The following is a 24,474-nucleotide window of genomic DNA, read 5'->3' on the forward strand; positions in this document are numbered from 1 at the left end:
TGGACAATGATGTAGCTTGATTACTGAGCTCTTTGGCTAGGGCTGGGCCTCCCTGGCTTGACCTGAGTCCTGGCCCCAGGGCTTTGGGAATTAGGACTCTGGATTGGCTGTCAGAGCTGGAAGGCCCTTGGAGAGACATCCATGGTTTTCAAACTTTTTAAGTTTAGTTCAGACCAAAGTTAATATAAAAACTCTATTGTGCACATGAAGAAAAGCAGAGCAGCTGTGACTGAAGTCTGGGGAGGACACCCAAGGACTGCCTGCTGTCCCATGCCCCACATTGTGGGGAGTTTGAGACCCACCAGTGAGCCCCAGGGCTCTAAAGATGGCAGCTACCTGGTGACTCAGGTAGAACATGCCTGTCATTTTATAGCCGATGAAGTTGAGGACTAGAGGGGGAGTGGGTGGGTAAGCCGGAAGGAAGGAACGGCGGGAGGAAGGAAGGATGCTCTGATCTGTCCCGTTCTCCAGGGGAAATGAAGCCTGATTTGTAGCACCTGTCAATTCCTGGGGTGTAAACACTCTCTCCAGCCTACTGACGTCACTGACTGCAGAGCTGGGGGGAGCTCATGATCAAGTCTGTGAGCGGGTAGGAGCCGGCTCCAGAAAGAGCGAGTTGGTGGAGAGCTCTGTCCACTGCCCCGCTGTGAGGTCCTCAGCGAGGGTATCCTAGGTCTCTTTCATCTCCAGAGTCAGTGACACTGAGGTGGTGGTGTCCGCCTGTGGGGCCAGACGGGACAGGCCTCACGGGGCCCACGATGGGAATCAGGAGCCTTGGCCTTGCGGGGTGGCACCTCTGGTTCGCCGGGACGCAGCATTGATCACCATCCTTTAAGTCCAAGGAAACTGCTCACAGGATAGAGCAGGAGAGAGTCCCTGTTTCCTTGCACCCTTTGCTTCTGGAAGACTCTCACAAGAGGGGCCAGTGTGACATCTGAAGTAAGACGTGTGGAGACTTTTATTACTAACTAGCATATGAGTATACAAAACGCATAACTGAGTAACAGCTAAAAAAATAATCCAAGAAATGTGAAACACACATTTTTTGAAATGATAAAAATGTATCCATGAAAAATATAAAATGTTGCTTATATATACAATATATACTTATATATATATAACATAAATGAAAATGGTAAATAAGAAATGTATACAACAGTGAGTGGGGATGGAGGCTGCTCCACACAGGGGCTGCTTTGTTCCAGTCGATCAGCTCTGATTTCCAACCTGTGCGGAGGAAGTTAAGTCTGTGTGGAGAGTGTGTCCACTACACTGTCTTTTTAAAAGTCATTTGCACTGGAAAATCAAGTGTTAGACAGTTAACTCAGTGACCAAAGGGTGAGAAGTCACTGGTCTGAAGCTGACGGAACAGTCAAGAATGGGTCCAAGGGTCAAGTCGGCTTGGGGAGACAGGGCTGGTGTCCCCAGCCTGAACGGGCAGCCTGAGGGAGACGGGCTGGGGAGAAGGTCTGAGGAGGAGCAAACAGGCCGCTGGGCTGGTTAACGGACACGGCGTCATCTGCCCGGAAGCGCAGAGAGTAGATTCAAGCACGAGGTGGGGCTTTAGATCAGGACACCTCCCAGGGCCCCTCCGGGCCTTGATGCCTGTGGGTCGAGGGCCTCTTCACTCAGGGAAGACGTTCAAGTAGCGGCGCTGGGCCTGAGGAGAGGTCGTGTGTGGCTCAGGGCCACCGCCCAGCTGGCTCCCCCAACCCGGAGCCCACGTCAAGAGGCCTGTGGGTGTGGACGCTCAGGCCTCACAGCTCCTTAAGGATGATCTGGATCTTGCCGTCGAGCTCCCCCATGTCCAGCAGGAAGGCGACATGGTTGCTGTAATGCCGGATGATGTTGTTGTCCATGTTGACCAGGATTCTGGAGAGGAGGAGAGGAGACGTGTGCTTAGAGGGTGAGGGCCTCTTCCCCGACAGGGCCTCTGAGTGAAGGGTGACAGACATGCGACCATCTGCAGGGGCCCCCAGCACTTCCAGCGCCTCTTGGACTTGCTCTCCGACCCTCAAAACAGCCCAGATGGGGGGCATTCACTGCCCCTCTTGACCAGGGGGACACAATTCCCCAGAGGACGAGCCCAACTCAAACTCGGACCTGCTGGTGGCTGCCCCCCGCCTACTGCACCAGACTGCCTCTCTTCACAAGTGTCCACACTCACTGTGTGTGAGCAAATAACACCCAGATGTGGGGAAGACGCAGCACTCCTTAGTTACCAGGCCAGGCTGTGCACTTGGATGTGGAGTGTGAGCTCAAGTGTGGTGGTGGGCCGACGAGGGGTGGGTTCAACAGGAGGCTGTGACATGTCGCCCCGCCCCGATCCCCCAGCCGGTGCCACAAGGGACCCCTCAGTTCCACCCCAGCAAGTGGACATCTCAGGGATGCCATCGTGGACTTGAGGGGCATGGCTCTCTCCCCCTCACATTCTTCAGACAAGGACCTGGGCCATCCTGAGAGGGACAGAGCCTCTGGGGCTGTGGCCCTCTGCAGGGGTCAAGGCCACAGGGTAGCCAAGGGCATCCCTCTAGGAGCCGCCTCCCCTGTGAAGGACCCGCCGGGCTGTGACCTGACCTGTGCAAGGCAGCTTCCTTTTTGTGATGGGGGTGGATGTTTCCCCTCATTCACTTCGCCAGTATCTGCTGAGGTCTTGCCAAGTGCAAGGCCTTGTTCCAAACAAACACAGGGGCCCACACACAGAGATCCCAGGTCCCTCCCTCTAGAAGTTTCAAATCTAGTAGGGCCTGGGAGAATGAATCCTGATAACCGTATTACTCTAGTTCACAGATGGGGAAGCTGAGCACTCATTTGCCTGGGGTCACACAGCTAAGAAATGGCAGGACTGGAATCTGGACTTTTGTCTCAGTCCACTGCATCGTTTTTTAAAGAAAAATAATAAAACCCTATAAATACAAGCTAGGATGGGCATATAAAAGGAAGGTAAAATCTAGGGCTGGGGGAGAGCTCAAGATCAGGCAAGATGATCTGCGTTGGGCAGGAGTGGGGCTGAGTCGCCCATGCTCCTCCTCCTGGTGGTAGCCAGCCGTCTGCTTCCCAGGGATCCCAGGAGAGGTGTGACCTTGTCCTCCCTGAATCCCCTGGATCAGGAGAGGCAATGGAGACAGGGAAGCTGAAGCCTGTGGCCTGTGGGCCGTCTCTGCAGCAGCGTTGAGCAGCTGCTGCTCTCTGGAAGGAGGTCTGAGCTCAGGCTCCGAGGCCTGGGTGCGGACTGCCAGCATCTGATTCTAAGGTCTGGCTTCCTTGGGTCCTGAATGCAGTGCCTCATTTCACAGAGGGATCGTGGTCTGGAGGTGCAGGCTGCAGACAGGCCGAGGAGACCAGAGGCTGGAAGTGCGAGTGCTTTGTCAGTACTGGGCTTTTTGTTAGTTTCCGATAGCAGCATTTGTTGAGAGCTTCTAGCTGCCGGGCGCTGGCTAAGGGCCCTGTGTGCACCAACCTCTCAGGCAGGGCCTCCCAGCAGGCCCAGAGTACACTCCCGCACACAAGGGATCCCAGCCAGGCCCCCAGACCTCTTCTCCTCAGGGGTCAATGACAACCGGGCCCTAGAGGCAGGGACTTGCCCAGAATGTGGGCCTCCTGTCACTTGCCAGCTTCAGGCTGTCCTCTGTCCTGGTTCACAGAGAACCCCTGGCCAGCTGCCAGCAAAAACAATGTATTTGTTAATCTTTCAAGCACTCAGTGGTGCTTGTAAAGCTGATTGTATCTACCTTTGTCCAAAGGACTTTCTGGAAGGGTCTGTGAAAATAAACCAGGCCGGTGCTGACAATAGCCTGCTCCAAAGATGAGGGAGGCAGCTAATGAGCCTGGCCTCTGCTCTCCCGACAGACTTTTTTGGGGGAGTCTTCTCATTTAGGCATCTCAGACGATCCTAGGCCTGGGGTTTTCATGGTTGGGGCGTGTATGGGGTGTGGGTGCTTCTGAAGGGCCGCTGGGTGATGCCCTGGGCTACGGGGCTGGGAAAATAAATCCGCTGGCCTGGATTTATTTGCACATTGCTTAGCGGTTAGAGGAACAAGCAGCAGGCAAGATAAAATAGTGGGTGCGTGCATGGGTTTTAGACAGGCCAGGATTCCTGCCAGGTACTCACTCTATCACCCAGGGACTACTCTGAACCCGTTTCTTCATTTGTAGAAACAGCAAATTCTAAGGGTCAATGAGACAGGGCTTGGGGTTCCTTAACCCAGCGTCTGACAAGTAGGAAGTGCTCCACAAATGGAAGTTATTATAACTTTGGTTGAAATGTCTGGTTGGGGCTTAAGGGAAAGACTATGCAACTCAGCCGCTGGGGCTATTGGGCATCTCTGTGTGCACACCCCCCTGAACCTGGCACAAAGGCATTCATTTCCCAGCCCGTTCGCCCAGCCTGAAGTGGGATCTGGAAGAGAGGCCAGAGGTGGCAGGTGGGGTGGCAGCCAGGGGGTGTGGGCACTGGCACCAAAGGGGAAGTGGGGCTGGGCCTGTCTGGGCACAGCAGAGCCTGCCCTCTGCAATGAGGTGGATTCTGCTCTGGAGAGCGTGTAAGCTCCAGTTCCCAGTTTGAAACCGAAACTCGGAAGGAAAAAACACACACACACACAAAGACCTAGACACACATACAACCAAAACCAAAGGATCCTTTCCCGGGGCTGCAGGGCTGCCCACCTCCCCCGGCCTCAGCCTTCTCTGGGAAGGAGGCTGGGTGAGAGCCAAAGGGGAGGGGGCGGCGCGGGGGCAGGGGCCGCGGAAGGAGGGGAGGAAGGAGGTGGCCCCCGGGCTGACGGGATTGGGGCCTCAGCTTGAGTACAAAATCTGCCTCAGTTTGCGGTCCTCCAAAAGGAGAGCCACGGACAACCGCCATGGGGCAAAGCCTGAGCACCTTCCAGGGACAGCCAGGAAGAATATCAGAAATGAGCCGTAGTGTGTCTGGAGCTGTGGGTGGGGATGAGGGGTTGGTTCCCAGGGCCCTGGTCCGGGGTCCTCTCAGCAGGGAGTGGCAGTCACCGTTCCTCACCACACAGGGGTTCCCTTGCTGGGCTGGCAAAATGACCGAGGCATCAAGGGCTGCAGAGGCCAGGTTCACCGGCTCTGAAGCTAGGTAGAAGCCTGGGAAGGTGGTCACCAAGTGGACCTCCAACTCCACCCTCCTAAACCACCCCTGCTGAGGAGGGATCTCCTGGGCAGAGAGCAAGGCTACCACGGTCCCTAGCCCTCATGCCCCGGAGCCCATGGGACATGGCAGGCATTGTCCACCCCCCTGAAAGCTACAGCTTCATCCAGACTTGCAGGTGGAGGAAGCCTGTGGAGCCTCCCTAGCTGGGTGCCCTCAACACGAAGTCCAGTCACAACTCCTGTCCCGGATTCATTGCCTGCATTTCCTTCTTGGGAGCAAGTCTGCTGGGCCTCCCGCCACTGTACCTTTACCCACTGCTCCGCCCTCTCTACACTGCTTGGCACCTCCAAGCCTCAATTCTCAGTCTGTGAAAAGTGTGGAATGGTATCCACCTCATGGTGTGGCCGCGAGGGAGAAATGAGAGAAGCTTAACCCAGTATCTGGCACGTGGCGGGTAGGCGGCCAAGTAAGCGACAGTCACGATCATCATCACCGTTATGGTCAGGCGCCTGGCTTACTGCCGACGCATGGCCCTGCGCTTCCCTCTCCACTGTCTCCCACTTCTCTCCTTCCCAACAGTGACCAGTGTCTGGTCTCTGCAGGCGGCCTTGGCCTGACTGCCAAGGTTCTCCACCCCAACTCCACCTCGCCTCCACCTCTCCACAAAGCCACGTACACGCACAGCTCAGCCCTGAGCCGCGGGCCTCTGCCAGGCAGAGTGGACCTGCTGGGAGCTCCCTGAGCTAACGCTTTGGAGGGAAAGGCGCAAGGTCAGGAGAGGGGGTGAGGAGCAAGAGCTGTGCTGGGCACTTACCCTCGCTTGCATTTCTTGTAAACTTTGTAAATATTCTCTTCAGGGAACCCATACTTCTCAGAGATCTGGAAGAGAAAGGCAGGAGATTCAACGTCTGCTGCCAAAAACTAAATTTGCAGCAGTCTTTAACATGATGGCTTTTAATTTCCGGATCATAAACTATATACCCAGATTGTAGAAAAATACAATGAAGAAAATGATAATCATCTGTAATCCTGTGTCCCAGAGATAACACTAGCAGTATCTGAGTGTATTCCTTCCTGCCTTTCGGCCATGTGTACAGGTGTTTTTATGTCCCCCAGAGGCAGCTTCACTTATCGTTGTACATTATAAGCCTTCCCTCACCACAACTAACTGTTGACAAATAGCGTGTTTAGTGCTTGTAGACTGTCCCAAAGGGTGTCCACCATTTCCCCTCAATCCTCGCCACGGTCAGACATCCGGATTGTTCCAGTGCTGAGGGCTCCCTGCTCACCAGCAGGCTGACCAGTTGTGCAAACCAGTCCTGGAGGTGGAAACAGGCCTAGCTCATAGTGTCACTGAAAGAATTAAATGAACCGGTCTGCGTGTAATACTTAGGACAGCTCCTCTCTGTACTAAATAGACGTCAGTACTTGATAAATGGTCATTATTATTTCAGAAGTGGAGCGATGAGGATGCTCTGGTCTTGTTGTGAGGGGTGAGGAGATGACTCACTTACCGTTCCTAGCAGGAATCATTTACCCCATTTGATGGGCGAGGATGCTGAGCTTGGAGAAGAATAAGGTATGTGCCCAAGGCCTAGCCTGGAGCCCAGCTTTCCTGCCCCAATCACATCCCAGCACGTTGGAGGTTAGTCCACCAGAGAGGACACTTCAGCTCAGAGGCCTCAGCAGCCTGGCTGAGCTCACCCAGCCAATCGGCCCATGTGTCCCCAGGCCTCTGACACTTCCTGTAGGGCAGACAGAACTGGTCTGGTCCCCGCTCCACCAGCTGGGGTTGCAGAACTCTGAACAAGTCCCCTTACTTTGCTGAGCCTCAGTTTCGTCCTTTGTAAAATGGGTCATGATGGGAATGTACACACGGGTGCTTCTGTACAAGAACTGAGACGCTTAGGTCAAGGTCCCAGCCCAGCACCATCCCTAGGGTGAGTGGAGTCAGATGGCGCTGGTTAGGACTGCTGGCTGCTGTGGAGCCGCCAGGAAGCGCAGGCCACAGGCTCGAGGCTCAGGTCCTCCTCTCTGGGCCCTTCCTCTCTTTCCAAAAGAAGAAGAGCCAATTTGGCTCCTCAGCTGGTCTCTGCCCTGACAGAGGCTGCTCCAGGCAAGAAAAGTTCTCAGACTACTTATTGTAATGGCAATGTGGCTAGACGCTCTCAGGAAAGTCTCAAGTCTGTCTAAGCAAGAATTTAGGAACTTTCCAACTATATATTGTACAGACAATTGCTTTGTCTGGCTGCCCCACAGGCAATGAGCCCCTTCATCCTTGACGTATACAGTCAGGAGTGGGCATCCTCTTGGAAGAGTTACTGAGGACAGAGTTTGGGCACCGGATGGGGAGCTGACCCCTTAAGGTACTATCCAACCCAAAGATCTGGAGTCTATATATATTCTAGCGACGTTAATGGCCTCTTGTGAGCCCAACTTCCTGGGCCTGGTGCCAAGTCGGGCTGACGCAATGTGAAGAGACCAGGGTAACACAGCAGAGTGGAGAGAGCTCTGTCACGTCTAGTAACCTTGGCACGTCACCTGACCTCTGGGACACTATTTCCTTATGGGAAATGAGGAGATCGTTACTAGCACCCACTTTTCAGAGTTGTTAAATCAGTGCAGTAAGCTAGCAAATGCAGCGTGCCTGACAGGATGCCTGCCACACAGTGGGTCTTCAATAAAAGGCAGCTGTGCTTTTCCGTTCATTTCCTTCCCCATCCTGACATCTTAGAACCACCTGGCTTTTCTGCGTGGTTCAACCTGTCAGCACAGCTGGCCCGGGGAGGCTGTGTTTGCTCAGTTTTTAGCTGAACCACAGAGCTGCTGTGGGTTTTCTTTAGGGCTATTTCACCCACTCTCTGGCAGTTCAGGGCGTTGGGGAAGGTCTCTTTGCCCAGACACCACCTTTAGCTGCCCCAGCCAGTGCCTCCCTGGCCAACCACAAGCTGGAGAAATGAGGCCCTCTGGGAAAGAAAAAAAAAAAAAGAGTATCTTTGGGGCCTGGCCTTTTGGGGTTTCACTCCCATTAAAACAGAAACAGGTTTGCAAAGCCAACAAAAAGCTCAGGCCTGTCAGACAGCAGGCATCAGATTAAGGAGGATTTATGGTGTGTGCAGCTCCCCGGGTGGAGCCAAGGGTCTGGTTGGGAGATAACATCTCAGAGGCACACCTCCCCACACCCCCACCCCACAGCCAGGCCCCACAGGCGTCCTCAGATGGGGCGGGATGGGTGGGCCAGCAGAAAGTCAACGTTCCAGAATATTCCTTCCCAGAGTCTTCCTGTGGGAAATCAGAACTGGATGGCGAAGAATGGCAGGGAGATGGGAGTGCAGAGTGGGGTGCGGCCAGGGCAGGGCAGGGTCCGCTAGGCCTCTTACCGCACTCCTCAGCCCCTTCAGGTCCGGGGTTTTCAACATGAGGGCGTCAAATACCTCCTCAGTCTCCCTCCGCACGTACAGCAGAACTGAGAAGCAAAGGGGTGGCTTTTAGAGGTACAAAGGAACATCTAGGGGGCTAACCCAAGGCTAATTTCTGCAAAAAGAGCAAATCCTTGCTCAGGGTCTGTTCCCAGCTGGGAAACACCCGACCTGGCTCTGTGGATCCCCGCACTTCCTCAGACTCTGCTGATTCCGGTGGGTTTGAATCCCTGTCCTGCCACCTGCCAGCTCTGTGACCTTGAAGAAGTTCTTTTAACATCACTAAGCCCCATCTTATCCAGATGGAAAATGGAGTCAGCTCCACCCGCTATTCCAGAGTTGTGGGCAGTATTGATATGACACCAAGTAGGGTGCAAGGCTCAGTTCAAGGTTGCTAGAAGCTTTTGATCGTAGTTGGTGGTTGGTTTCTTCTTGATGGTTAGCTCCAGTCTCTCTCTCCCAGGAAGTCACAGATTTACTGTGTCAAAGCCAGAATGCCAGGTATGGAAAGCCCACCCACTCCTCCGCCTATTAGGAAGTGGGGAGACTGCCCACCACCACAAGCCTATTGCCTTACGGCTTCCCCAGGACGCCCGCGTCCAACAGGGTCAGACCAGGCAGAAGTCCTCTAGCTCTGTGGCTGTCTGCCCTTCTCTCAAATCCTGGCCCAGCCCCAGCCTCAGAGAGTAAAGAACCCCTCAAGCCCTCCCGGTAGGGGCGGGTACTGCCCTGGATTCCTGGACCAGGATCAGGTGGAGGCCCTGGGGAGGCCTTGTGGGGAGCTGGGGCGGGGGTGAGCTTGGAGGACAAATGGGGGGCAGGAGGCTACCTCTCTGCAGATCATCTTCCTTGGCCTGTTTGGAGGGCAGAGGCTCAAACTCCTCGGTGAAGGGCGAGCAGGTGCGCTTCAGAGACAGCCTGTGGGGAAGGCAGGGAGAGGCCTGTGAGGAACCCGGGAGGATCCCAGAGGCTGCCGGGCCCCAGAGGAAGAGAAGACCCTAAGAGGGTGGGCGCAAAGCAGTAGGACAGAGGTAAAGCAGCAGGTCTGGAGCTGGCCTGCACGGGTTCACATCCCAGGCCTGCCCTTCCTAGCTGGGTGACAGCGTCTCAGGGTCCTAGTCTATAATGGGGCGCTTCCTAAAGTTGGACGGTTGAAGGAGATAATGCCCGCTGCTTTTAGCACACTGTGTGACAGGCAGTAGGGCCTCAATAAACATGGACTACTGTCTCATCATCAACATTATTCTATTTTGAAAGAATCAAGTTGGATGTGAGTCAGTAGAAGGAGGGAAGCTTGTGGGCTTTGGAATAGGTCAGACGTAGGTCTCAGCCTGCCTCTGCTATCTCATAGCTGTGTGACCTTTAGCAAGTCACTTCACTTCTCTGAGCCTCAGTTTCCTTGTCTATAAAGTGAAGCAATGACCCCTGCTTGCTTGACTCACTGGGGCTGTTGTGAGGTGATAAGTGATGTAATTTGGTGTGAAAGTACTTCCTTTTATACAGAAGAGACTGATACCAACAATACGTGATCGCCATAAAGTGCTTTCCTGTTTACAGAGGTTCTGTTCCATGCTGTCTCTCATACCTGCCTCATCCTCATGAGCCCATTTTCCTCCTCTGACAGATTTCTAGCTGAAGCTGTGAAGTGACTGTAGCTGACAGAGGGAAGGACGCAGAGGCCCATCCTGGGCTGCAGGCCCCTCCGGGGCCTCTCGGAGTCTGCTGGGGCGGGCCGCCGGGTGGTTTCCCCTACGTCCTCCCGCACAGCTGCCCTCCTCATGCTCCAAATCTGCATCACCATCTCAGAGGCTTTTTCTTTCCCGTTTTACAAGCAGGTGTCCCGCCAAAGATTCGCCAACTTTTCAAATAAAACAAACCCATAAAAACTCGGGCAGTTTCAGTGAGAAAGGAACATGAGTCTAGCTTGGGGGCTGGGGGCAGAGTCTCCCGGGTACTTCCTCTGGGCCCAGCCTCTGGCTTGGGGGACAGCAGAGGGAAGGGCAGGCTGGGAGCAAACGAGGGGCGGCAGGAGGGAGGCGAGGCCCTTGGCTGCTTCTCTCCATACCTGTTGGAGCTGCTGTGTCCCGCTGAGAGCACTGCCTGCAAGGAAGAGAGAGACATTTTCCATCACACACACACAGGAAGATGAGCGAGCCTTCAGCTGCTGGAGGCTTTCTGGGACAAACAATCTGTGTGGGGGCCTGTGGCGGGGAGGCAGTTCTAATGCCTTTCCAGCTCATTCTTCTCAGATAAGTCCCCTCAAGTGAGCTGAGACCCTGAGTTGAAAGGACGCACCAAGCCCCAGGTGGCTGAGTCAGGACTCGGTGAACACACGAGGTGCTAAGGAATGGTGGCAGCATCAGTGAGTCCCAGCTCACGCAGGAGGGCTGGGACTGCGGGCTGGCCTGCAGCCGGGAACTAGGTAGTTGGAGCTGAGGCAAAGCGAGTGGAAGGGGGAGAGGCAGTATTGTCGAGCCCTCCTGAGCACTTGGCACTGCCCATCTGGTGCAGCCATCGCTCGTCCTGCGGGTTAGGACACCCGGGCCCTGAGAGGGCCGTCTCCAGAGCAACCCCCCAGGAGGCAGGACCGGGACTTTCCGCTCCGCGGGTCCCCTCTCTCAGGCTCACAGGTACAAGGACTGGTCCCCCACTTCCTCCCACAGGAGAGCTGGCAGCCTGGCGATGGGGGCTTCCATCCCTCGAGTGGGCGTCTCCCTACTTGAGGCCCCTGGTTGGGGTTGGGGGAAGAGAGGGTTAATGCAGCCTCCTGAGCTATGGGGGCCACAGAATCACTTCAGGGCAGAGAAGGGGGTGTGGTGGACATTGAGAGGCTTTAAATGTGTGCCAAGGCCGACAGCAGGACTGGCTGCTCCATAAGCTGTCTTATTGTTCGGAGTCAATGCGCTGAACGCCTTTGTGAACTGATGGCCGTTTCTGTAAACATTCCCACCTAAACGGTGGGGAGCTCAATGGGTGGAAACGGTCAAACTGTGTAATATGGAAGCAAAGTAATAGGCAGGAGCTGGGACCTTGATTCTGCCACTGACTCGTATGAACTTGTCAGGAAAAATGGGGATAACAGCCTGTACCCCAAAGGATGCCTGTGATGGAGAAACGAGACGATGCAGCAAAGGCTGTCCGGTCAAGGTGCTTGGTGAGCGGCTTCCTGTCTTGAGAGGTGGTGTGACCCAAGGTGACGGGCACTGCCTCTGAAGCCCAGTTGCCTAGGCTCCAGTGCTGGCTCTGCCACGGCCTGTGTAATTTTGGTCTCAGTGCCTCAGTTTCCACCCCGTGAATCCAGGGAGAATGACATTACCAGCTTCATAAGCAGGTAATGAGGGTTAAGGAGATGACGCATGGAGAGCTCAAAGAGCAGCGCCTAGTGTAAAGCGAGCCTCACAAGCACTGCCGGGATGATCACTATCCACCCAGCTCTGACAAGGCTGTGGTCTAACTTGGAGCTCGGACATTAGAAACCTCCCGTGTGTGCTTCAAGAGTGAACATTTCAATGTGTGTGAAGTTCGTTTCTTCACAAACACTCTTCAGTAGAAAAGGTCCCTGAACTTATATGACCGTATATACATTTTTTTAGTCCCCCTGGATTCAATAAAGATATTTCCATGTTGGTGATGTCAGGACCTATCAACCTCTAACTTGGCCTGTCCTGCTAAGTGGCGGGTTGCTCCTTGCCAGTCTCTGCTAAGACGGCCCACCCAGAGGCCCAGACCCTCTCTCAGCCCAAGACCCTCACCCCTCCAGGACGCTGCAGGCTGGAGAAGTGAACGTTGGGGATGAACAGCACCGGCGGGGTCTCCAGGTCCGCCTCAGGCCGCAGGTAGGTGGTCTCATTGCCCCTGAAGCCAGCTAGCAGGGAGCCCTTGATGCCTGATGGGAAGAGGAAGGCATTGTGCCTTGAGGCCCCTCTGCTCATGCGTCTGCCCTCTAGTCTCCTCTCCCCTTCATGCCAACCCAGCCCAGCTCAGGCCCACTGACCACTGTTGCTGGAGTCGGGGCACTTGACCTTCCTCCGGAACTGCTTCCGCTCATCATCCCGCATCTTCCTTTCTGCTCCCTGCGGGAGAGAGGGGGCCAGGGGTCACCACTGGTCTTGGGAGAGCTGGCTGCTTTTTCTTGCAACTATGGGACTTCCGAGGTTGCCTTCTTCCCAGGGTGAGATCAGGAAACGGGAAGGTACCAGCACTGGGCCCAATCAAGTGCGGCCCAGCCCTGTCTGAGGTCAGCAAAGCCTTGGGAGAGAGAGAAACAGAGAGGCAGAGAAAGAAGAAAGTAAGGGAGACAGGTGTAGGGAGAGAAGAACAGAGAAAGAAACAGAGAAAAGAGAAAGGAGCTCAGAGAGAGGTAAGAAGAAAGAGAAAAGTGAAAAAGACAGACACGGAGAAAAAGAAACCTGGACAGCTTTGTACAGAGACCTAGAAAGAGATGTGTAGCAAGAGGAAGGGTTGAGCAGAGGGAAACACAGCCACAGAGAGCAGGATGGACAAACGACAAGCACACAAAGACGGAGGCATTCAGAGAGCAAGAAGCAGAGACAGGTGCACCCAGCATGGCTGAGGAGGACACGCAGGTGGGCTGGCCCGCCCACCCAGGGTCCAGCAGAGGGTCGCCCAGCCACCTTGTCACAAAAGATCTTGATCTGGCAGACAGCTCGGTGCACCAGGCGCTCGCTGGGGGAGCCGCAGTCGTAGGTGTCGATCTGCAGGTTCAAGGGGACTCCCTTCACCCCCTTCTGTGAGGAGAAGTCTGTGCTGAGGCAGTTGACGCCGACAAACACCTGGGGACAGAGGCGGGAGCTCGCTAAACAGCCGGCCCAGGTCACCAGACCTGCGGTCCCACAACCTCCCTGAGCACCGTGGGGCCTACCGGCCGCCTGGCGGGCACCCTCAGCTTCACAACGCCCCTGGAAGGCAAACCTCACCAGCTCTCTTTTCCAGGGAAAACCCATGCTCCGAGAGGGCCGCTGTCCGAGGGCGACACAGGGAGCATATAAGGGAGCTGGAGTTTGAGCTCAGGGTGTCACTAGTGGACAACGCAGCTCCCGCTAGACTGCCAAGGGCAGCCCAAAGGATCAAGGGCCTGGGAGGGAGATTAAGGGTCCTTTAGGAATTTAAAATCCAGAGCCTCATTTTTTTTTTTTTTTGCCCCTGTGCACCTGGACGACCAGCTTTAGCCACAGCTGAACCAGTCACCCGCTTTTTACAGCTGAGGAGATGGAGGCTCTGAGCATGGATGTGACTTGCTAACGCTTCCACAGGGAGTTGGGCAGGCTGGCAGAGAGGAATGAGCTTGGACGTGGGGCTACTCAGACTCTGCCCGTCAAGCCATGTCACTTTAGATAAGTCCTTGAACCTCATGGAGCCTCAGTTTCTCTATCTGCAAAATGAGGACAATTAAACCTACCTCCTGTGGCAGTGAGGGTGGTTGAATACCCAGGGGGCTTAGACATTTTGTAACCGTTGTTGTGAGTGGGACAGATGGCGTCTCAGCCAGAAGCCTGTGTCCAGCTGACGGTAGCCTGGGGTCAGTCTTAGCTGGACCTCACTTAGCAAGCTCACCTGCTGACTGCCCACTGCTGGCTTCTGTGTGGGACTCCAGGCCAGAGCCCACTCCAGGCTGGCCCCTATTCCTTGGGACGCTTCCCCTGGAAACGATCCTGACTTGAACGAGTGGGGGTGGGGTGGTGCTGGAACAGACCCCCTTCCTTCCCTGGCTGTGGGGGGCCAGGCCCCCAGATGCATGCCAGACATACCTTCCCCTCAGCCAGCTCAGCCCTGATGCCGCCCCCACCCAGCTCACACCTGACAAAGACCCAAGCCTGGGGGCTTAAGAGGCTGTGAGAAAATCCCCACCGAAACCCACCTCTCCCTTCCCACGAAACTCTTCCCCCACTCCCTGAACTGGAGGCCCCAGCTCCTCCCCAGTCCCGGGTGTCTGTTTGAATAATAATAATCCCTTGCCTTTGTGCCTCTCCTTGCTGTTTTCAGAGCCCCTTCACCTTGGTTTTCTCCAGGCAACCTGGACCGCCCCATGAGGGGAGGCGGGGAGGCGGGGATAAGCTCCCCAGCTTTCCCAGGCCAGAAGGGCCTTTGCCATGAGCCTGACCCAAACTTGGTCTGATGGGGTAAGCCTGGCCCCGAAAGGTGAAGGGACAGGCCCAGGGTCACCCAGCCCCTGACCCTCTGACTAGTGCCCGTTCCACGATACCACCTGTCCAAACAGAAGACCGAGACACAGAGGGACCCGGCAGCACCGGCGAGTGTGAGGCTGGTCTCCAGCACTATGTGGCTTCATCATTGGTATGAAAAAAATATATTGCCAGAGGCTCTATTTCTCAGGCCTCTCCAATGGGCTTGGCATAGAAAGCGCCCGCTGCTCCATCCTGCATGATCTCCTCGGATCTTCACCACCCTAGGAGGCAGATTGCTCTTCCCTCCCTATGGGCTCCTCGAGTGAGGTGACAGACTTCAGCCTTCATCTACCAGACTCCACAGCACTTCTGCAACACTCTGCACTGGCCCACGTGTCAGCAGCAGCAGGATCTTGCTGTATGGCTTGCACCAAGACTCAGTTTTCCCATCTGGCAAATAGGTGGATTGGACTAATAACAATAGCCACCACTTCAGCACCAGGCTGTGCTCTACCTTCCTCTCATCTCACCTGAGCCTCACGCCAACCTATCCATTCATGCTAAGGTTACACTCCCAATTTTCAGCTAAGGCACTTGTCCAAGGTCACGGAGGTGGGATAACGGCCCGGCCACTCTAGCTTAGAGCCTGTGCTTCATCTTCACTCCTGTACCCTGCCTCCTCCCTGGTGCCCTCACCGGAGGAGCTACCACAATCCTAAGGACAGTCCCTTTCCTGGGACTTGCTGGCAGCCCGGTCCCATCCAAGCCATGCCCCCAGCACTGACCTTGGCCTCCTCATGGACATTCCACATGAAGGACAGTGCATTATACGCCACCTCCTCAATGTGCTGGACAGTGTTGAAGTTTTCTTTGCAGTCAGCTGAAACCACAGGAGACCAGAGGAGAGTCAGGAGACAAGGGATTTGGGGGTACCATGGGGAGGGGTCATTAGGGGCTGGGCCCCATTCTTGGCAGAGACTTGGATCCTCTCCCACAAGAACCATGCTTCAAACTAGGGAGGAAGTTACTCATTGTGCCCTGGGCTACTGATGGAAAAACTGAGGTCCAGTCTGGGAAGGAGATCTGCCCAAATCCCAGAGGGACTCCTTAACTTGGCCAACTAGGCCAGGGCCCACATGATTTTGGGGTGGAGCTTATTCTTTTCAGTGGGACTGTGATTTAGGAGATCTCCCAGGTAAAATGGTCATCAAAGTCATAGTGGTAGTCATAACTATAGTAAAATCAGTACTACCAGTATTGAACTTGTAATATCAAATAAATGATAGTACTACTACACATTTGACTCTTGAGGGTCCCTTGGACTGAAGGAAATCCAACAAGTCTATCCTAAAGGAAATCAGTCCGGAATATTCATTGGAAGGACTGATGTTGAAGCTGAAACTCCAATGCTTTGGCCACCTGATGTGAAGAACTGACTCATCTGAAAAGACCCTGATGCTGGGAAAGATTGAAGGTGGAAGAAGGGGACAACAGAGGATGAGATGGTCAGATGGCATCACAGACTCAATGGACACGAGTCTGAGTAAACTCTGGGAGTTGGTGATGGACAGGGAGGCCTGGCGTGCTGCAGTCCATGGGGTCACAAAGAGTCAGACACGACTGAGCGACTGAACTGAACTGAGCTATACACTGACAATGCTATGAATATTCAGCTTACATATGAGGAGAACAAAGCTCAGAGAAGTCTGATCACAGCTAATGAAAGGTAGAGCAAGGTCTGGAGGTCAGTTCTCTCTGGCTCCTGAGCCCGGGCTCCGAACCACTGCCGTCTGGGCTCTCAGAGAAGTCACTGAATTGTCCCTATTTGGGTCATGTTCTCTAGCACATGGCAGAAATTGCACGGCAGGCAGATGGGGCAGCTGGTATTTTCCCAGGTGACAGTTGAAGAAACCGAGGCTCAGGAAGGGGAGGTGACACAGGTCACACAGCCAGGAAGAGAGCGACAGAGCCAGGGCCTGGAGGTGCGAGGGCGCGCCGCGCCTCCCACCCTCTCAGGGCCGGGACTGGCGGCACACACAGAAGGCCTTCCCCAGCTCCCTTCCTGCCTTCAAAGCACAAGGGTTCCAGCTTCCAAACAGAGCTGCCCTGGCACTGTGCTTCCAGCTTCCAACTCACCCACTGCCTGCAGTTACCTCATGCATTTGTATCCCAATTGGCCAAGACCCCTGATGGGGACAGGCCAGCCAGCACCCCAGGCCCCCAGAGCCTTGTTTATCCCAAAGCAACAAAGAAAAGAGGTCACTGCTTCCAGTCAACATGCAAATCCCCACAAACCCCACAGCTTATGACCTGGAGACAGGGGCCAGGCAGGCGGCTGGAGTCAGAAATAAGCCCTGCAGAGGTCAGAAGGGGGTGGGGAAAAGGGGGACAGCAAGAAAGGTCTGACTGGCGTGTGTGTGTGTGTGTGTGTGTGTGTGTGCGCGCACGTGCACGCGTGTGAGAGAGGTGTGAGACAGAGAGAGAGAGAGAGAGACACTGGGGTGGAGGGTGTGAGTGGGTTCTCACCCACATCGATGACCCGCTGCTTGGCGGTGGGCTGCCGCGAATGCCAGTGTTTCCAGAAGCGCAGCTGCTCGACTGGGCCCTTCTCGTTGTCGAAGACCACCATCACCACGCTCTGCAAGCACAGTGGTCACCGTGACCCCCTGCCTCGGGAGAGGCCCGGGCAGCCTCATCCTTTCCTGGAACCGGGGTCAGGCGGCCCTGCCCTTTGGCTGGGCTGCCCCTCCCCGCGGCAATGGGCAGTCCTCTAAAGCACCCTCTCCCTGGAGACCCCGGCAGGCAGGGTTGACCTGACCATCCCACCGGCTCCCCAAGCAGTCCCAGGGCAGCCAACGTACCTTGACCTTGTTGGAGGACAAGGCAAGGCCTTTGCCACCCGCTGGCGTCCGCAGGGTGACGGGGTAGAACTGGCCCTTGTTGAGGTAGGCCATGGGTGACTCGCCTGATTTGATGTGGATGGCTTTGGGGGAGCCCAGGGTGTACTCAAAGTCACTGTGGAGAGGTGGGGGAGGACAGTGAGGCTGGGCTCCCAGGCTGAATGGAGTATCCCAGAGGGCAGTGGGGCAGGAAGCCTGAGGCTCTGCTATGGATTTACCATGCGGCCTCACTAAATCACTCTACTTTCTAGGGCCTCCATTTCCCCGTTTTCAGGGCTTCTATTTAACAGCTTTGTTGAGGCACAGTCCTCCTGAATAACGAATAATGGAAATGAGAGAGCCCTGAGGGGTGACCAAGTCACAGGGAGACCAGGACACAATGGAACCTTAGTTTTCTAATGTGGTGCTCAGTTCTGAGCTGCTTGTTATAACCTGGGAAAGAGATGTAGAAAGCACTCTTTTCTTTTACATGCCTTTACTTCTCTCTTTTCATTCAGTGATGATGTTTGCTCTGGGGACAGTGTCTGCAATCCCCTGCCCGCTGACCAGTGGTCAAGGGTCCAGAGAGGCTAACTTACCTCTTGGGATAGTCCTCTGGACCTGGGGGTTCTGGGGATGTTTTCAGGATATCTGGGAAGAGTAGAGACTGCAGAGAAACACAATCCAGGGAAAATATATGCTCACATTCAGTTCCACTGGGACCTCAACCCAGGGCCACTACATACAGCTGTGAAGGCTGCAGAGTGCACAACCTGGACAACAGTGCATGGCAGCCCTGCCTCAGCTCAAGGACTCTTTCCCCCAGTGATTCCAAAGCTCTGACCGCCTCACTGTCTTCTCTCCCTCTGTACATGCAAGTACCCAGGGGTGTGGGGGTGGGCCCTCACCTCCTGTGGGTCATCTTTGAAGGTGCTGTCAGGCTGCCAGCGCTGTGTGGGAGGCACCCCATGAATGTTCTCAAACAAGGAGCTGAGGGAGCCATTATCATATACATCGCTGGTGGGCAGCAGGTAGCTGTCCACAGAGCTGGTTTCCAGCTTGCTGGGGCCTGCGGGGAGGAGAGCTGCCTTGCCCGGCGTGGGTGCAGCCCCCTCCACGCTCATTAGGTTATTCTTCTTGAGCACATCTGGGTACTCCGGGGTTCCAGACACATTCTCTGTCAGGAATTTCATGAGGTGCGTGGGACTTTCAAGGGGGGTGAGGTCCATCTCATATTCCATGCCATGGTAGTACCTGAGGAGAGAGAGGAGGGATAAGTGGGTACACCACTTTTCTCGGAGCCTAGAGGGGGTCCTGGGCTGGATTGCAGGGTGACCACCACACTGACATATTGACTTCTTTAATCCAAGGTAACGTTAGGTCTTCCCAACATGCCTGAAATGAGATACTGCAGCGGGCCCAACGTGTCACAGGGAGAAGCAGGGAGGAACCAGGTACAGGATCAAGGTTCAGGGGGCAAATGCCTGCTTTATCCATTACAGTACTTGGTAATTTAAAAAACTGAAAGTTTATTCATTCCTTATCCAGAGTCAAATGTCCCCACATTAAAATAACTGTACTGAGTCATTCCAGGTGAGGGCAAGACTGGGTATTTGTGAGTACAGACAGTGTACATTAAGAAAAAAGATCTGGAAGGATATACCCCAAACTATTAAGGGAAATAAGAAAGTAGAATTGCAAGAAACTTTTACTTTTTTACTTTATATTTTGAAGCAAAAATAACAGTCTTTAATGCATTTCATTATACAGAATCCAAAGAATTTTTGCATACAGTCCTCACTTTGTCAAAAGAGCCAGATAAACTATTTTCACATCTGAGAGTCACAGAATCAGAGACACTGAGTGAACACACAGACCTCACTATAAGATGATTCTATTATCAGTGGGTGCCCTCCTGTAATTGTGCCAGTCTTCATTTCCATCACCATACTTCTGATTCTCAAGGGCCAGCCTCAATATGGGTATTCATTTTGTTACTACATCAAATTTGTTTTTGAAAAGTAAACTAAATTTAAAAACAGTCTCAACAATAGATAGTTTAGTTGTTATAACTACACAAATATTGTTTGCCGGCTGGTTAAATATTTTACTATGATAAGTTTTCTTAGAACGACCTCTGTCGCTACTGGAGTTATGATATTAACTTGAGCTTCCTCATTTTAGAATTTTCTACTTATTTATCCATAATTTCCCTAAAATTGTCATACACCTATAAACAATTTTCTTCAAATGAACAAATACATTACATAATCTACCAATTCATTCCTCCCTCCTCCCCTTCCTTCCTTTTTCACTTCATGCATTTCTATAGACTTTGAATACTTTATAACCAGCAGGTATTATTTTACAATCAGAAAAGCTAACAACATTAAAAAAAAATTGTTTTGAGGGAAATGTCATGCACAAAAACCTACTGTTTGTAGCAGTGGAGGGCCCTGAGCCAGCCGCAAGCGCCTCAATGCCTGCCTGAGCAGTTTGGGCTTTCCGGAAAGGAGAGAGAGGCCCAGAAGGTTTCCCAGCAGAAGCCCTGCCTACTGGGGGTAAGGGAAAGTAGAGAAAGGGGGCAGTATCCTTCCAGTGCCCATCTGGCCATGAATATGGCCTGGGCTGCTCTCTACAAGAAAAGGAACATTCATGCCCCGAGGCACCAGTGCCAGGCAGAGGCCCAAGACAGCCAAGGGAAAGAAATATGGGAACATAGGTGTCCCCTCCCCTTGAGGCTGCAGGGAGGGTTTTGAAGCTAGGACAGAAAAGCTTCCAGCAGGGCTTTTCCACCACTGTGGCTTTGAAGCGTGTTTTTAGTAAACTTTAGCCACGTGGCCCGCAGGCACTTGCGTCTGTGCGTGCACTTAGGCAGGGTCTCACTGTGACTGTGGGCCCCAGTCTCTTTTGAGATCATAGGTCCCTTCCTCCATAAAAAGCAGTTTAAAAAACCTTTAACAATCCTCAGTATAAATACAAATACAAACCAGGCTGGATTGTATCATTTTCTTCTGATTTTAAAATAGATAAAATACTTTTGTGGGCCCCTAAGGGTACCGTGGACTTCCCTGGTGGCTCAGATGGTAAAGAATCCACCTGCAATGTGGGAGACCTGGGTCAGTCTCTGGGTTGGGAAGATCCCCTGGAGGAGGGCATGGCACACTCCCGTATTTCTTGCCTGGAGAAACCCCACGGACGATGGTGTTGTAGAGCTGGACACAACTGAGGGCCTAAGCACAAGGCTACCGTGGACCCTAGTACTGGCATTATGCCCCCTGTGCCCAGTGGATAAGGGGACCCAGGTGAGGTTGGCGGTGGGGGGAGGGCAGAGGGGCGGGGATGGTGGCGAGGGCGGGCCTCACCTCTTGCTTTGGTCATTCCGGCCCCCAGTGCTGGAGGACAGTAGCCGCTTCTCCTTGGGGCCCTGAGAAGAAAGGAAGAAAGGATTTATGTGTGGCTCTTGGGTAAGATCTGACTGTCACGAGCCTCAACCCCTTCCAGGGGACTCAGCCATGCAGGGGAGCTATGTTGGTCATTGGGAGAAAACCCGCCAGTCCTTTGAGTTAGCAGGCCATTTAGTCTGAGCCCCCAAGTTCCAGAGTGAGAAGAAGTACCCTGAAATTAGCACTTAAGAATCATGGAATTTGGAGTCAGGCAGGCCGAGTTTAAGTTCTAGCTTTACTATGTAAAAGCGCTGTGTGACTCTGGTTAAATGATTGTGCTTTTCTGAGATTCAGCTTCTTCATATGTCAAGTGGGTGATGACAATCCCTCCCTCAAGTGGGTTGTGAAGATTTATTAATAAAGATAATGCTCACTGTTTTTTAATGGAGTACTTCCTATGAACTGGGCCCCGTGCTAAGCGGCTTCTCTGTCTGCTATAATTTAATCTCTACAACCACTCTGTGACGTCTACTAATGCTATCCCAATTACATGCATGAGGAAAACTCAAGTCCAGAGAGGCTTTGTCATCTTAGTGATTAGGAGCACAGACTGAATTCAGATTTCTTGGGTACGGTTCTTAGATCTGCTACATATCGGCTGTGTGACCTTGGGCGAGTCCCTCAACCTTTCTGCACCTTGTCACCATCTTTACGACAGGAATAATAGCAATACCAACCCGTGGGATTTTTGTGAGTGCTTAGACTAGCACCTGTCACAGCGAGAACATTATGTAAATGCTACCTTTCATGATTATACTTTTAATATTGTTTTATCTTAGAGAATTCGGGTCTTTTCTCCCTAAAGCTAACAAAGCCAGAACAAGGTCTCCAGCCAAGTCTAGTGATGTCAGCGCCTGGGTTTTTAATCAGACTGATGGGAGAGCATGAGGAAAGGTGCCTGGCACAGTGCCCAGCATTCAGTAAGAAATAGTAAGTGGTCACCTTTAGGACTATACTGCCCAAAGTCACATGGCCAGCGTGTGGTAGGAACAGGTCTCCAGCTCCCAACTTGGTGCTCTTTCCACACCGTCAGACCGTGCCCTGACTATCAGCGGTGCTCCTCTGACCTAATGCACTCTGGGAAGGGGGAGGGGGGCAAGTGTATCTCCCCGGGATGCTGGACTGCAATAAACCACTACAAGTGTCACCTACCATTCTGGCGCTGGGAGTGGGCTCTTGCTCAGGGGAGACAGTGCTAGATTTTATTTTATGGCCCAGTCTCAAGCGATATATCCCAGGCTGGCGTTTAAGCTCAGACCTAGAATTCTGGCTCCTATGAGGTCCCAGACATTCCAGGACTGGACTGAGTCATTCAACTCAAATTTCTTTTCCATCATCAGTCTTCTGGGAGAAGGGAAGGGAGGGTAGCCATACCACTCCTAGATGAGAACCAAAAGCCAGAGAGATAATTTGGGGTTTCTTTTGTATCTGAGACCACTTCCTCCAACTTGGTCTCTGAATTTGCAGAATTTACCTTCCTTTGTGTAGAATAAACTACTTCTTGGGCCAGTGAATTTGAAGATTTATTTACAAGGTGGCTTTAAATCTTCAACTTCAGATTCAGTTATCACAACAATCAGCTATTCATGTCCCCAGCCTCCAATTTGGGAAAGTCTCTAGCAGCAATAAGCAGGGATAGCAAGAAAGTTTGCTGTCATATGACAATTCAGACAGATGGGTAGGGGCTGCCTGGAGTTACTAGGCTGAAAAAGATTTTGTGGTCCTGGGTATCTTCAGTGAGAATACAGGTTGTAATCCATTAGCAGTGTCTGGCAAAGGCACTGGAAGGGGGTGATGTCATGTGTGTTATGCACTTGTGGTTACTAATAGGTTTAAGCACACTTCTCCTATGTGAGAGGCCTAATTTCTGTTCTTAGGAACTGGCAGTCTCAAAGTCAAGGCCCCAGAAACAATTAGAGAACAATAAAAGATGGTATGTCGGAAGTGGTACAACGTGCATGATGGCAGCAAGGGTATGAACAACAGTGAGATTCTCAGGAGAGGGAGAGGCGATATGAGGGGAGAGCTTCCAAGAGAAGCTGGGCCTTGGGAAGGGCCCTGAAGGAAATGAATGAACTCAAGAGCAGAAGGCATGTTCTAGGAGGTGGGGCTGGAAGAGGCAGGTGGGGAGGACAGGGCAACTGGGATGACCTAAGGGACAGAAAGATGGTGGATTAGAGGTAATCGCTGTGGTGTGTATGGCCAAGGAACTGATCCATTCAATCAATACATACTGAGCATTGTGTGGCAGGCAGTGTGGGGTACTGGGGGCTCAGTCATGACCAGGACATAGTTCCTGCCCTCCAGGAGCTCAGTGTCATAAGTGAGATGGAGGAGTAAATGCACAAACAGCAAGCTTCTGAAGACGGCGTCACGGAAAATGACGGTACTTACTGAGGGTGCCCAGAGGAGGCACGGAATGGGAAAGCCCAGATATCCTTCCCCACCTTCAGGGAATGGATGAAGTAACTTAAAGCTGAGAGCAGGGTTTCACCAGGGGAGAGGGGAGTGTGCCAGGCAGAGGGACCAGCATGTGCAAAGGCCCAGAGGTGTGAGAGAACGTGGTGAGGGTTAGGGGTGGTCAGAGTGGGATGGAGAGCCATGAAGCCTGAGAGCGAAGACGCGTGTTCAGGCAGAGGTGGGGCGTGCCCAGAGGTGGCGGGCATACCATGTAGTAGTCATAGAGGAAGCTCAGGGCCGCAACGCTGTCGTCGTCACCGTTGACTCTCATCATGGCCTTCGTGGCCGCCGTCAGAGGGTTTTCAAGGTAGGTCTTCCAGGCCTCATCCTCGTTAGTGTAGGGGAACTTCTGGAAGTTAACCGGGTCATTCTTTAGCAGCCGAACAGATCTGAAACTGAAAGACAGGTAAGGCGGGTCAAATTTAGGCTGTCCCAGCAGAAGGCATGCGTATGCCTCCCAGGTGGCTCAGTGCTAAGGGATCCACCTGCCAGTGCAAGAGACGTGGGCTTGACCCCTAAGTGAGGAAGATCCCCTGAAGAAGAAAATGGCAACCCCCTCCAGTATTCTTGCTTGGGGAATCCCATGGACGGAGAAGTCTAGTGGGCTACAGTCCATGGGGTTGCAGAGTCGGACGTGACTGAGCATGCATGCACAGCAAAAGGTCTGTGAATGGTCAGCCTCAGACCAACGTTCAGGAATTCAGAGAGCTACCAGCCTTGAAAACTTGAAATGCTTATTCTGTCATCATTGGACAGAGGGGGCAGTAGAAAGTATCTAAACTCGAGCCAAGTGCTCTGGGTCACCACCAAATGTTGCCATGTAGAAGCTGTAGGCTTGGGGTCCCAGTTCCGTCAGCTACAACTGAAGACTGCAATCCCAACCTTGTGAGGCTTGAGAGAAGATTCAAGAAAATGCTTCCATGGTAGATACTTATTCAAGGGGAATCAGTGTAGCAAGGATAGGAAATAACAATGACAAGGTGCAAAGAATAAAATTTCCAGATAACTCAG

The 24,474-nt window shown here is 53.2% G+C and overlaps 1 protein-coding gene across 1 annotated transcript; it reads right to left on the reverse strand.

The window, feature by feature from the left end:
- Positions 1-993: 993 nt before the first annotated feature.
- Positions 994-23,851, reverse strand: GRHL3 (grainyhead like transcription factor 3). The gene is made up of 15 exons (XM_069579499.1): positions 23,672-23,851; positions 20,923-20,984; positions 18,466-18,811; positions 18,157-18,224; positions 17,540-17,693; positions 17,205-17,316; positions 15,464-15,558; positions 13,167-13,325; positions 12,527-12,605; positions 12,285-12,418; positions 10,598-10,632; positions 9,362-9,450; positions 8,494-8,579; positions 5,928-5,992; positions 994-1,872 (listed from the first exon to the last, which is right to left on the reverse strand). Exons 1-15 carry the CDS (start codon positions 23,735-23,737, stop codon positions 1,758-1,760), a joined length of 1,665 nt encoding a protein of 554 aa, XP_069435600.1. The 5' UTR covers positions 23,738-23,851; the 3' UTR covers positions 994-1,757.
- Positions 23,852-24,474: the final 623 nt, after the last annotated feature.

This window comes from Ovis canadensis, chromosome 2 (genome assembly GCF_042477335.2).
Source record: "Ovis canadensis isolate MfBH-ARS-UI-01 breed Bighorn chromosome 2, ARS-UI_OviCan_v2, whole genome shotgun sequence".
Classification (NCBI taxonomy): domain Eukaryota; kingdom Metazoa; phylum Chordata; class Mammalia; order Artiodactyla; family Bovidae; genus Ovis; species Ovis canadensis.

Excerpts from the sequence above, each read along its gene's own strand:
- GRHL3 (XM_069579499.1), bottom strand. The coding sequence starts at position 23,737 with ATGATGAGAGTCAACGGTGACGACGACAGCGTTGCGGCCCTGAGCTTC. Across the intron at positions 15,559-17,204 it reads GCAGCGGGTCATCGATGTGG|CTGACTGCAAAGAAAACTTC; the intron begins GTGAGAACCCAC and ends CTGTGGTTTCAG. Across the intron at positions 12,419-12,526 it reads CCCCGACTCCAGCAACAGTG|GCATCAAGGGCTCCCTGCTA; the intron begins GTCAGTGGGCCT and ends TCTTCCCATCAG.